The sequence below is a fragment of the Equus przewalskii genome, chromosome 7 (genome assembly GCF_037783145.1).
Source record: "Equus przewalskii isolate Varuska chromosome 7, EquPr2, whole genome shotgun sequence".
Lineage (NCBI taxonomy): Eukaryota > Metazoa > Chordata > Mammalia > Perissodactyla > Equidae > Equus > Equus przewalskii.
In genome coordinates this window covers 87,317,369-87,332,019 of record NC_091837.1, presented here as the reverse complement: position 1 = coordinate 87,332,019, position 14,651 = coordinate 87,317,369, and the positions used below count along the sequence as shown (strand labels likewise).

At 39.5% G+C, this 14,651-nt stretch overlaps 1 protein-coding gene across 8 annotated transcripts in view; it reads left to right on the top strand.

Moving 5' to 3' along the window:
* Positions 1-12,347: 12,347 nt before the first annotated feature.
* The window catches only part of RTTN (rotatin), a 151,555-nt gene continuing 149,251 nt past the window's right edge, over positions 12,348-14,651 (top strand). For 4 of the 8 annotated variants that reach the window (XR_011542099.1, XM_070627849.1, XM_070627850.1 and 1 more), the window contains exons 1-3: positions 12,498-12,835; positions 13,161-13,348; positions 14,245-14,422. Coding sequence is in view for 4 of the 8 variants with exons in the window: in XM_070627849.1 (XP_070483950.1) it covers positions 12,790-12,835; positions 13,161-13,348; positions 14,245-14,422 (412 nt within the window). In the remaining 4 variants the exon portion in view is untranslated. Of the gene's footprint in view, positions 12,836-13,160; positions 13,349-14,244; positions 14,423-14,651 lie in introns of all 8 variants that reach the window. The other 4 variants (XR_011542100.1, XM_070627848.1, XM_070627853.1 and 1 more) reach the window with 3 other exon arrangements.

Here is a 14,651-nt window from a genome sequence, read left to right as displayed (position 1 = left end):
GGCCACTGGGTTAAAATAAAAAATAAACAAGCAGAACCATGAACACAGTCTCTAAATTCATTGTGAAGGCCTACATTCTTCGATTCCAACCTCCCCATCCAGCTTCCTGGCCTGACTTGAACGTCCTCAGAACTGACATGTCTCTCCTGCCTCATTTCTGTGTGATTTTGTTTTCTCATTGGTTAAGTGTGAAGGGTCACCTTTGGGCAAAACCATGAAACTGTGACAAGACACTACAGGACCCCATCATTGGCCATTTCTTTTCATTTTTGAAATTTCTATCTCTCCTTTTTTAAAATTAATTTTAAAATTGTGGTAAAATGTACATTATATATGGTTTACCATCTTAACCGTTTTTAAGTGCACAGCTCAGTGGCGTGAGTACATTCACGTTGTTGTCCAGCCATTGTCATCATCCATCTCCATAACTTTTCATCTTCCCCATGTGAAGCTCTGCACCCATTAAACAATAAGTCCCCATTCCTCCAGCTCCTGGTAACCACTATTCTACTTTCTGTCTCTGTAAATTTGAGGACTCTAAGTATCTCATATAAGTGGAATCAGGTGTTATTTGTCCTTCTGTGTCCGGCTTATCTTATTTATCATAATGACCTCAAAGTTTATCCATGTTGTAGCGTGTATCAGAATTTTATTCCATTTTAGGTCTAAATAATATTTCATTGTATATAAGAGCTGCATTTTGTTTATCTATTCAATCGTGGATGGACCCTTGGGTTGCTTCTGCATGTTGGCTACTGTGAATAATGCTGCCATGAACAGGTGTATGAAAATATCTGTTTGAGCCCCTGCTTTCAATTATTTTGGTTATATACCCAGAAGTAGAATTGCTGGATCATATGGTAATACAATGTTTAATTTTTTGAGAACTGCAATACTATTTTTCATAGCAGCTGCACCATTTTACATTCCCACCAACAGTGCACAAACATTCCAGTTTCTCCTCATCTTCGCCAATACTTGTTATTCTCTCTTCTCTCTCTCTATTTTTTTTTTTTTTACGAGGAAGACTGGCCCTGAGCTAACATCTGTGCCCCAATCTTCCTCTATTTTGTTTGTGGGTTGCTGCCACAGCATGGCTTGACAAGTGGTATGTAGGTCTGTGCCCAGGATCTGAACCTGTGAACCCTGGGCCGCCAAAGCAGAGTGGGTGAACTTAACCACTACACCACCAGGCTGGCCCTGTTCTTGTTTTATATAGTAGCCATCATCCTAATGAGTGTGAGGTGATAGCTCATTACGGTTCCCATTTGAATTTCCCTAACGATTAATTGAGGATCTTTTCAAGGGCTTATTTGCCGTTTACATTTCTTCTTTGGAGAAATGTCTATTCAAGTTCTTTCTCTCTTTTTAACTCATACACATACATTTTCTTCTGTGCTTTTCCCCCATTATCCTTCTCTGTTTTATGTTTTTGCTTAGTCAGTAGTGCTAAAGTGTGTAATTTAATTTTGTGGTAGATTTTAGTGTAAAAAATGGAACAATTGCTTAGTTTTCTCTTATTTATTGCTATTACTATTATTGCATTTATGTTCCTGAAGTTGAAATGAGTGGTTAAAAATAAGCATGAAAAGAAACTTGCCTATTGTCAATCGTGAAAAATTCTCATCACCTACACCTGCTAATGTAGCCACACTTCAGAGAGTCTATGCATCTGACTATCAGGTTAGCTTAATTATTTCCATTGGTACCATTTCACAGGGTTACATTTTAGTTAATATTTGTATCACTAATTATTAAGTAAATTTCTTCAAAAAAATTACACCATGATGAAACATTCAAACAAAAGACAAAAATTTCACAGAAGATTGTTACATGCCAGGCAATGTACTGAAAAACAGGATAAACTGCTAATCTGCTAAGTGTTAACAGAAATCCCCTGGAAAATTACAAAACACTCAGAAATAAATGACACTTACAGCATGACAATGCCAAAACTTTTGGGACAAATCTAAAGCAGAACATAATGTAAGTTTATGTATTTGGATATAGTTATCAGAAAGCAGGTGAGAATGAAAACATCCCCTGTCCTTTGGGATAAAATATGTCCTGGCACAGCTGCTTGGACTCTGAAATGAAAGGAACACCTTGAAGCCCTACACGTCCATATTTCCTGCTGAGAGCTGGACCTTTAGTGAGAAAGAAAGAAATTTCTGTTTTTCTTAAGCCGCGGATAGTTTGGTCTCTGTTAAAGTTTCTGAGCCAGTAGCGTAACAAACAGAGAACTGTTTTACACCATATAAAGGAGAAACTCCATCCCCATGAATTGGAAGCCTAAATGGAAAAGGTTAAGCCCTAACACTAACAAAAGAAGGTAAGGAAAATGTCTTTGAAACTTGGGGTGGAGATGTTTTAAATAAGATCCCAGAAAGTACAATCCGTCAGGAGAAAAAGTGAGAGAGATTTGACTACTTGAAAATTAAGTAAGGATTTTTTTTTGAACAAAGGACACCATGGAAAAAGGTAAATGAGTGACAGATTAGAAGATAAGAAGATATTTTCGATATGCAGAACTGGAACGTGGGTCAATATCTAGAATACACAGGGAACTCTAGTCAGTCAACACAAAGAGATAGGGAACTGTATTCATTTTCTGTTTGCTTCTGTAACAAATGACCGTAAACTTAGTGGCCTCAAACAACACAAATTTATTATTTTAAACTTTTGTAGGTCAGAAGTCTGACACAGGTCTCACTGGGCTAAAATGCAGAGTTGTGTTCCCTCTGTACATTACACTTTAGAAGAAAATCTGTTTCTTTGTCTTTTCCAGCTTCTGGAGCTGCCAGCATTCCTCTGCTCATGGCCCCTTCCTCTATCTTCCAAGCCAGCAACAGCAGGTGCATCTTTCTCACACTGCCTCACACTGTCCTCCTTTTCTGACTCCCTTTTCCACTTTTAAATCCACTTGTGATTACACTGAGCCCACTCAGATAATCTAGGATAGCCCCCCTGTTTTAGAGTCAGCTGATAGCAATCTTAATTCCTTCTGCAACCTTAATTCTCATTTGCTATGGAAAGCAACGTATTCTCAGGTGCCAGGGATTAGCATGTAGACATCTTTCAGGGAGCCATTATTCTGCCTACCAGGTACACACCAGAACAAAAGACAAAGGATATAGATTCCCAGAAGAGGGAACACTAATGATTGATAAATTATGGTCAGAAACTAGCAGCACAATGATCTTAAGTGTCATCTGGAACTTCATTCATTTATTCAATCAGAATATTTAGTAAGCAGATAACACAGGCTGGATTCTGATGGAAAAGCAAAGACAGAGAGCTCTTCAGGTGGCCAGCCATAGGCCCCTTTGAGACCCAGCCTGTCCAGGGCCATATGAGCTGTCCTAAAATACTGTAAATAAAAAGTGTGTTGATTGGAGAGACCCGACCTGTAAGAAGAGGACCTTTAGAATTCCAAGACTTTTGTCTTCATTTGGGAGTAAACATGACACAGTGTTTAATCTATCTGATTGCCGTAAAAGGTTACCTCCACAAATTAAGAGAGGACTCAAAACATTTTTCTAAAAACTTACCAGTGTTAGCTCTGGACTGCCTTCTTGCCTTAACTGATATCCCACTTTTGCTCAGAGATACCTGACTTTAAATCGGGCCAGCACTGAAAAGATATCCACACTATCACAATGCGTTCTGTAGAAGTGACTGGAATCAGTACTTTATTTACAGATCCAAGACACATTCAGCACAGTTACAACTCGAGACTGAGCCCCAAGTGGTATTGCCACCAAGGCAGGGCTGCAAGTCAGGGTCATTTTCTGAACTTCAATTAATGGATTACATTCAACTGGAGCACAAATGGAGGGATTACGAAAGTTGGCTTGAGAAAGGTTGCTCACATGAAGATCACCTGAAGATCACAGGAAACTGTATCTTTGTGCTAGATCTCTCGAGAGCTGGCTTCTGTTTCTTTTTCCTGGAAGTAACACTTGCCTGGGATCATATATCTGACTGTAATAATGAGGTTATGTGAATTTACATATTGGAAAAATATCTAAACATGATAACAGTATTATATTGAACTTCCCCTGCACTCTTCATCCCAGGAGTTTTCCCATCATTAGCTAATTAAATTTCATAGTTTGGAAATGAAAGTATACACTTACCTCATTTTACCAAAGGAAATGTTTTTGAGAGGTTAAATGACAGTGTAGACAGTTACCCCAACCAGGAGGAAGAAGGGAAATGGAGCAGAAGCATCTTGCATTTACTGAATAATGTAGGTATCTGGGAACGAAGCTCAAAGCTTCACCTGTGGGCCATCCATCTAGTCACTTTAGAAGGACTGTATCTAAGTATCACCAGATATATGGAAAATAACACTCACAAATCCTCAGGAAAAGATACTGTGATTTTCCTTAGCAAACTATTTTGGTGTCTTTACAAACTAAGTTCTTGTTTTCTACTTAATATCTTCTTATTGTTTTTCTTTTGTGACACTTTATTGAGATAGCTCATGTGCCATATAGTTCACCAATTTAAAGTGTATATTTCAGTGGTTTTTAATATATTCATAGATAAGTGCAACCATCACCACAGACAATTTTAGAACATTTTCATCATCTCAAGAGTAAACTCCTCACATCTTAGTTATTACTGCTTTGTGCCCCCAATGACCCCCAAATCTAAGTAACCACTACATCACTTTCTGTCTCTATGGATTTGCCTATTCTGGACTTCTCATATAAATGAGATCATATAACACATGGTCTTTTGTGTCTGGCTTCTTTCATTTGGCGTAATGTTTTCAAGGTTCTTCATACATGTTATAGCATGTATCAGCATTGCATTCCTATTTTTAGCTCTATAATATTTCATTGTATAGATATGATTTATCCATCCCATACACCCATTGTTTATCCATTCATGAGCTGAAGGACATTTGAGTCGTTTCTACCTTTTGGCTCTTATGGATAATGTTGCTATGAACATTCGTGTACAAATTTTTGTGAGTACAGATGTTTTTATTTTAGGGGGTGTATACCTAGAGGTAGAATAACTGGGTCATATAGTAACTATATGTTTAACTTTTTGAAGAACTGTTGACTGTTTTCCAAAGTTGCTGAAATATTTTACATTTTGTCAGTAGTATATAAAAGTTCTGATTGCCAGCCGGCCCCGTGGCTGAGTGGTTAAGTTCGTGCTCTCCGCTTCAGTGGCCTGGGGTTTTGCCGGTTCGGATCCTGGACGTGGACATGGTATCACTCATCAAGCCATGCTGAGGTGGCCTCGAACATGCCACAACTAGAAGGACCCATAACTAAAAATATACAACTGTGTACCGGTGGCGCTTTGGGGAGAAAAAGAAAAAATAAAATCGTGAAACAAACAAAAAAGTTCTGATTTCTCCACATCCTTGCCCAAATTTGTTATTCTGACTTTTTTTGTTTCAATTAATTTTTTTTAATTGAGGGGAAATTCGCATAACACAGAATTAACATCTTAAAGTGTTCAGTGGCATTTAGTACACTCACAATGTTGTGCAATCATCACCTTTATCTAGGTCCAAAACATTTTCATCATTCCCCAAAGATGTACCCATTTATCCGTCACTTCCCATTCCCCACTCCCCCCAGGCCCTAACAACCAACAGTCTGCTTTCTGGCTCTGTGAATTTGCCTACTTTGTTGTAATATAATGTTTTGAAAGTTAATCCATGTTGTAGCATGGATCACTACTTCATTCCTTCTTGCGGCTGAATACCATTCAGTTGTTTGTATGTACTACATTTTGTTTATCCATTCCTCCGTTGATGGACATTTGAGATTTTTCCATCATTGGCTCTTGTAAATAATGGTGCTCTGAACACTTCTGTGCAAGCATTTGCTTGAATACCTGTTTTCAGTTCTTTTGGTGATATATCTGGGGGTAGAATTGCTGGGTCATTTGATAATTTTATGTTTGACATTTTGAGGAACTGTTAGACTGTTTCCCACAGTGGCTGCACCATTTTATACTCCCACCAGCAATGTATGAGGTTTCCAATTTCTCCACATCCTTGCCAACAATGCTACTTCTCCTGTTTTTGATTATAGCCTTCCTAGAGAGTGTGAAGTGGTATCCTATTCTGGTTTTTGAATTTTCATTTCCTTGATGACTTATGATGTTTAGGATTTTTTTTCCATGTGCTTATTGGCTATTTATATATCTTCTCTGAAGAACTGCCTATTCAGCTCCTTTGCTCATTTTTAAATTGAGTTATTTGTCCTTTTATTGTTGAGTTGTAAAGGTTTTTTACATATTTTGGATAATAGATCCTTATTAGATCCATGATTTGAAAATATTTTCTCCCACTCTCAGTTTGTCTTTTCACTTTCTTGATAGTGTCCTTAGAAGCACAAAAGTTTTGTTTTGATGATGTCCAATTTTTCTATTTTTTTCTTGTTTTTGCTGTCATGTTTAAGAAACCATTGCCTGATTCACACTTATGAAGATTTGTGCCTATGTTTTCTTCTGACAGTTTTATAGTTTCAGCTCTTGCATTTAGGACCTTGATCATTTAGAATTAATTTTGTAGAAGGTGTGAGGTATGGATCCAAATTCATTCTTCTGCGTGTGCATATCCAGTTGTCTCATTTGTTGTAAATCTATTCTTTGCCCGTTGAAGTGTCTTGGCACACTGGGTGATAGTCAATTGACCATAAATGTGAGTGATTATTTCTGGGCTTTCAATTCTATTTCATTAGTCTATACCTTGTTTCTTATGCCGGTACCACACACTCTTGAATACTGTAGCTTTGTAGTAAGTTTTGAAATTGGGAAGTATTTTTGAGATTGTTTTGGTCAGTGTGATTCCCTTGATTTCCACAGGAAAATAAGCTAATAATATCCATATTATTCCCATATGGATAAGCTTTTCAATTTCTACTAGAAAGGCAGCTGGGTATTTGATAGGGATTGCTTTGAATCTGTAGTTCAATTTGGGGAGTATGGCCATCTTAACAATACTAAATTTTCCAAGCCAGGACACAGGATATCTTTCTATTTATTTAGGTCTTCTCTAATTTCTTTTCATAGTATTTTGTAGTTTTCAGTGTAGACATCTTGCATTTATTTATTCCTAAGTATTTTATTCTTTTTGATGTTATTATAAATGGAATTATTTTTTAATTTAATTTTTGGGTTGTTTATTGCTAGCATATAGAAATAGAATTGATTTTGTATATTGATTTTTATTCACTACGTTACTAAAGTCTTTCCTTTGTTCTAACAGTTTCTTTGTGGATTCCTTAGGATTTTTTATACATACAAGATCATGTCAACTACAAATAGAAATATTTGCTTTTTTTTCTAATCTGGATGCCATTTCTTTTTCTTGCCTAATTACCCTGAATAAAACTTCGAGTAGAATGTGAACATAAATGCTGGTAGCAGACATCCTTGTCTGCTTCTCCAGATCTGTAATTAAGACCCCTATTTATTAAATTGTGCAAAGAAAGCAGAGTTCAAACCCATGTTGCTCTGCTGTTTGGAATGGAACATGAATAAACCTTGTTTCACTCCTTTCACTTTAAAATGGCATAAAGTATTTATTAACCTTCTATCTTGGTATCGGGAGGATAAATCAGAATTTGACAATCCCCTTAAAAATTAAATATTATATAAATTAATAGGACAAAGTTATGGGGCATGATTAGGAAAATTCATAAGTGGGGGATGAAACCTCTAGTCACAATCAATTTTCCTTCTTAGAGATCAGAATTATTAATAAATCATGGTCTTTATTCTTAAATAAGCCTGGCTGGGATCCAGGTGACCTTCTCGGGAGACACACAGAATGTCTGCCTGCCCTGAGGAACCATGAACAACTTCTCTGCATCTATTGGGTTTCAGCCTCTTTTGTTTAGGAACCCTGCTGACTTGCTCTTTTTATACGTTGTCTTCATAAATAAATTAGTATTCCAATTAATGTAAAAGTAGCCTGTAAAAGAATTTCTCACTCAGGCTAATAATTTCTTCCTTCTGAAAAATGAGAAAAAAGGAGTCAGAGCATCCTTTTTTTTTTTGCTGGAAATTTTGCCTGGATATGGTTGCACAAATGGCTGTAAGGCTGTGAGCACCTCTGCACTGAAGCCTCCTTTGCTGAGTAGCAAGACCATTTCTGAGGCCCAGGATGCTCCCGATGAAGGGAGCCTCTATCTTGTGGTTATACTTGCAGGCAGGATTGGGATATGACTTGACACTGTATTTGATTCCTAGGAAGAGGATTATTTTAGTCCATTTGGTATACTATAACAAAATACCATAGATTCAGTGGCTTATAAACAACAGAAATTTATTTCTCACAATTCTGGAGGCTGGCAATCCACGATCAAGGTGCCAGCAGATTCAGTGTCTGGTGAGGACCCACCTCCTGGTTCATAGATGGCTGTCTTTTTTCTGTGACCTCATGCAGGGGGAGGGGGACGGAGCTCTCTGGAGTCTCTTTTATCAGGGCACTAATCCCATTCATGAGGGCTCCATTTTCATGACCTAACCACCTCCCAGAAGCCCCAACTCCTATACTTTCACAATGGGGATTAGATTTTAATATACAAATTTTGAGGGGAACACAAACGTTCAGGCCATGGCAAAGCGGCATCCTCAAGTTTGACAGCTGCTAAGACAGCTATTATTTGTAGTAACTACCTGTTATGGAGGTCATGGGTTAAGTGCCTTCTCTAAGGTTTTTGGTCCTCAAACGGTCCTATCGATAGGTACTATTATTAATTCCAATTTCTACTTGTAGAAGCTGAGACTTAGAGGTTATAGAGGCATCAGTTTTTGCCCCCTACCCAAGATTCTTTCCCCTCATTTTCTGTTAATACCACCCCTTTCCTTAGTGGAAGTCTTCTGCCCAACTCCCTGTAAATCTAGTGTGGTTATAGTATCCTGCCCTGCTGTTCAGAGGTGTGAACAAGTATCCTAGAATCAGGTAATCTCATAGTGATGATCCCGATGAGGTTCTTATCATGGATTTTATATCCAGATGTTCAGAGAGAAGTTTCCTTTTTCTTCTAGCGTCAGTACATGGAAAGATGGAAATCTAGACCACAATCCTCTCTTCCCCTATGTTTTGGAGAAATCCTGCCTGTAATACAAGAGAATGAGATAAACACACTGAAAGAAGCAAACCCAAGAGGTTGAGAAAAAGAATATTGATATTTTTTGAATCTCTAAGGTAGATCCCTTTCTAGAGGGAGATAATAATTAACTCATTTTTGTTTAACCAAGAAAGTTAATTAGCTTACCCACAATTATGCAATTAAGCAGGTTGCAAAGCTTGTTTTAAATCTATGCCTGTCTGGCTACAAAGTTTGTGCTTGATGCAATACTCTATTTAGCTTATATGGCTATTAGCCAGATGTTTCAAGTTAGTTAAGCAACAGAAATAAAGGGTATGAAGTGCATATGATCATAACTGACAGACCTACTGTACATATCCCCAAGTATTAAAATTCATGCCTAAATTGTGAGGAAGAGCAAATTGCACATCTTTTCCAAGAAAAAAATAGTTTCTGTTCCTCCTAGAATAAATCATCACAGACAGTAATATGAGTTCTTAGGAGAATAACTGAACATTTCCTGTGACTTTGGGTATAAATATCTCCATCCTACATGAACAATCTGATAGAGCAGACTGAGGCAATGACTGCCAGGGATTTATGGGTATGACCAGGAGCTTGAAGAATGACTGAGACTTAGGGGAAGCTCAATAATTAGTAGAATATGACTGCTCTTCTGGGGCCCCTTGTTCTCCATCACGTTGCATGGCCTGCGTACCTCAACCAGACCTCAACATATAAGATCTCTACCTTTTCCTACTTTCCTGATCCATTTGTGTCTTGCCACTTGAATGACTATTATTTACCATCATGTAAAATTCAACATGTTTTTATTATAAGTTAGCATTTAAATAAATATAACAAAAATTACTATAAATACAAGTAGAAGATTGCAAAGATGTACACCCACACAGTTCTCCATACGTCCACACAGATATCTCTTGCTCGTTTTTTCAAGTACTCAGGCATCACTGAAATGTTTGACCTTGAAGTTCAAACTTAACAAAAGCCCCAGTTGCTGATTGTGATATAATAAAAGTAGGAATTAATTACTAAAGTATATGCAGGAAAGGCTTGGCAATTAAAAACCTCCTTCCTAAACAGATCTTGGGTGAAATAGGATATATCGAAATAGCAGTTTCAGAAAGGTTGAGAATAAAAATAGTTAGAACACTATAAGTCTAAATTCATGATATATGATTAAAGCTTTTCTTAGATGCAGATTCATGGACTTAAAATTCTCTATAACTGAGAAAGAATGAAAATAAAGCAACAAAACCTTTAGGTCAAGAAGTTAGAAAAGAAACAGCAAAACCAATCTAAGGAAAGAACAAGAAAGTTACTGAAAATAAATAAAAGTCCAGTTAATACATGAGAATATGTGAGGGTTTGTTTTTTTTTTTTTTTTTTTTGAGGAAGATTAGCCCTGAGCTAACATCTGCTGCCAATCCTCCTCTTTTTGCTGAGGAAGCCTGGCCCTGAGCTAACATCCATGTCCACCTTCCTCTACTTTATACGTGGGATGCCTACCACAGCATGGCTTTTGCCAAGCGGTGCCATGTCCGCACCCAGGATCCGAACCAGCGACCACCAGGCCGCCTAAACGGAACATGCGCACTTAACCTCTGCACCACCTGGCCGGCCCCTGTGTGAGGGTTTTTTAACAGTAGAATTAATAAGTTGAAGATTGATTCTTTGAGGGAAAATTGGCAAGTTAATACTTAGTCTAATAGGAAAACATTTTTTTTTTGCTTTTGAATGTCATAAGCAGGACTTAATGATTTTTATCTAATTATAAAAGCAATATATGCTCAACAATAACAATAAAAACTAGAAAATAAAATCAACATAAATGAGACAATTTCATGGTTTGGCCCCCCATTTTACTGACAAAATGCTTGTTTTAAATTAATTTATGTTTCTCCCACAGTGTCATCACCCCCTACCTGCTGACATCCCCAGTTTCTTATCACCTAAGACTTTTCATCTTAGAAATATCATTGAAAAGTTATCTCTGTTATTCCTCTATACTGTCATGTGTCTTTTGACCTTGACACTTCAAATCCATAATGAGAACCTTCATGCCTGGATAACGACACAGAAACCTAGCTGGTGTAACTGCCTCCACAGTTTCTACCTTTTGGTCCATTTGGCACACTATCCATCAGGAGCTGTCACCCTAGGGTTCAGGAATGCAGCCACTGTGACAGTCCTGGCCAGGCAGCCCTAGGTATGGGCCAGTGGAGTCTTGATTAAATATCCACACCTCTTTGTCGTCCCACTCTCCAACCTCCTGCTGCTGTCTCCCATTGGCTACAGCGCATGGAGGCCAGAGGGCCAGGGAGTCTGGATGGTGGAGTCTTTTCATCTGTGCAGATTAGTTACTAAAAAGACTGGCAGGGCTGGGAGGAGCAACTAGCGGGCCAAACGGAGACCAACCTGCACACTGTCAACCCCTTCCCCCTCTGCCTCTTCCTTCCATAGGTAATTTGGCGACATGGAATTTCTTACTTTCCCTGACTGACAGACTCACTCTGTCTCTGGTAGGAATTCCCTTACCCCATTTCCTTGCCTGGCCTACTTATCCTTCAAGATCCAACTCAAATGTCACTACTCTCTCTTTCACCTACACACATACAGAAGTAGCAAGGTTCTAAGAATGTTACAAAGAAAATTAAGGTCCGGTCTTCAATCCACCACTTACTAGGTGATGTGACCTTGGGTGAGGTACTTGTCTGGTTTTAACCTCCCTTTTTGTTTTTTCAAAATAGGAATGGGAATACTTGTCTTGACAGCTCTTTCCCAGGGAAATCGGAAAGATCAGTGAGATAAAATGCTTTCTAAAGTGCAAATCATTTTGCAAATGTAATTTTGGTGGCGTCGTTACCATTGCTTAGAAATTTTTCCTATTTGTTCGGATGGATCACAGTGCAAGATGCAAAAATCAACTTTGGTGCCTTAAAATACTAATTCGTTCCCCCCTCCCCCCTTTTTTCCTCTTTCTACATTCTCCCTTTTTCTCTTCTGCTCATTTTCCTTTTTTCCGGCGTCTCTTTCCTTTTGTGGTTTGCTTGTTTATATTGAATTTAGGTATCCGGGGACGCTGTTTGACTTTGCAGATACACTTCACAGTTAAAGAGGGTAAGTCACTCAGTAAAGGGGGTGGGGGAATTCTAACAAAACAAAAAAACAAAACAAAACTCTGCATTCTAAATTGTAAAGTTCTGAGAGCTGATAATTCACACTGGCAGAGTCATAAACGGATCTGTTGCAGAGCGAGGACGCAGGGCTGGGTTGCGCTGCAGTCCCGGCCTCTGCAGCCCGCGCCAGAGCCCGCGCTGGGGCACCGGAACCCCAGGCAGGCGGGCGCAGCAGCGGGTCCGGAATTCCGGGAGGCGAACACGAATGGACCAAGACTACAACTCCCGACATGCATGGCGACCAAACCAGGTTCTACCCTACTTGTCTCCTCATTCTTTCCGGTTCTTACGACAGAGACTTCTGTCTAGGAGCTGCGTGGTAGTATTTATAGGGAGACTGTAAGCTTCTCTGGCGGTGCGGCGCCCGAGAACAGCTCACGGAATGCTTCTCACTCGTCGGGTGGTTCACTCCCGCGTTGCAGAACCCGCCGTCCGACGGGCCGGGTTTCCAGGGGGACATTAATTGTGGCCGGACGCTGTGGCGCGGCGGTTTAATTCTCCGACGGCGGCTGATGGTGCGGGACGAGATGGTCCTGACGGGGCTCATCAGGAAACTCGGTAACAGTCTGCGATGCCCTCGCCCCAGCCCTTCTTTGTCGTGGCCACCTGCTCGAAAGGCCGTGTCCCGTGTCCGAGGCCGGGCCCCGCGGCGGCGGCTCCGTCTCGTGTCCTGGCCTCCCTGGGCGGCCCCCTGGGACCCTGTGGGACGCTGTCAGCTCGGCAGTTCGCGTGCCCAGCGCCCGAGCGGCCGGCAGGTGCAGACACCTGGGTTCCCTCTCTCCTTCCTCCCCGCGCCGGGCCCCCCAGGAATGACCAAGTTTCAGGGTCGATCTGGGGGCGCCTCCTGGGAGTAGGGCAGCAGCGTGCTGTGCTTCGTTGACAGGTCATCAGCTGGCCGAGATCCGGGAGCGCGCTCTCCGGAGCATCCTCTGCAAGGTTGAGCACAACTTAATCTGCTGTGCTGATCTCGTTCAGGAGAGGCTGCTTTTCCTGCATTTGCTGGAATGGTTCAATTTCCCGTCCGTCCCAATGAAAGCGGAGGTTCTGAGCCTGTTGAATAGATTGGTTAAGGTAGGATCATTTTGAAATAAAATGATCAGAGGAGTGAGTGTTTCTTAGTCATTTAATTGTATCGTTGGTTGAAAGTTAAATAATTAAAACAATTTTTTTAAAAACAATCGAAGAGTTTGAATTTTAATTTATCTGGGTATGTAGTGCTCATCTTCCTTTTCTCTTATTCGTAATGCTGAATCTCACGTTGTCTCTTCTGTGCTCTGAAGTAACCCAGAGCTGCTGAGTTCTGGTATGTTCTGATTTTTGGAATCATCTTAGAGGTTAATATGTTTTATTCTGTATTTCCTTGTGTTCTGCTATTTACATGTTAAAAGTTAGTTGTGTCTGTAGGAAAGAGAATACATTTAAAGATAATGTTACAGACCATGTTTAGTAAATAGCACAAGAATGTTAAATTGCTGTTCCCATATTTGATTTTCAGATTTGTGTTCCTCTGCCTTTCTCGAGAGTAGTTAGTTGTTATGGTGAAATGTCAGTGTGCTGGTGTCACCTTTCAAAACTGTAAATCACTCTGCACTCGTGGGGGGTTCTCATTACTTTGGCATCCTTTGACTGGTTGGAGGTTGGAGGTAGGAGAGGAGAGGGTGAGTGTCAGTGGGAAGCAGTAATCCATTTAGTAAATAAAGGTAGGATTGATAGGGTGCATTGCCAGTGATCATTGTCTGGACTTGTCTCTCCTAAGCGTTATCAAATATTTTATGTATGTCACTATAAATGTACGTCCTATTCTTGGAAGTTCTTTACTTTGGGGTATATCAATGCAAGATTTATTTTTTTTAAAAAAGGAACATCTAGTATACCAAAAATAATTTCATGTTTTGACTGTGGTAAAATAATGTCTAGAGATTTTGATATTTATTATTATTCTTAAGACTCTTCTCTTCTTATTTCAGTATCCCCCAGCGGTCCAGCATTTGGTTGATCTCGGTGCAGTCGAATTTTTATCTAAACTTCGTTCTAATGTGGAGCCAAATCTACAGGCTGAAATCGATGGCATTTTAGATGGACTTTTTATTCTTCCTTCGGAAGTTCCTGCGCTATATTCTGAATCTTACCAAACCAATCAAACTGGTAACTCTTTGGAATCAATCTGAAGCATTCTGTTAAAATATACATATTGGTTCTAGCGGTTAATTCTAAGGAAGGTGACCTTAAATTAAAAAAAAAAAAAGACTCCTTCCCACCCCCCCCAACTTATTTTTCTTGCTAACTTATCCGAGCGATCTTTTTTCCCCTCTTCTACTGTTATTTAGAGGAGGATACATTAGTATTTATTTCTAATTTTGTATGGGGCCTAAAA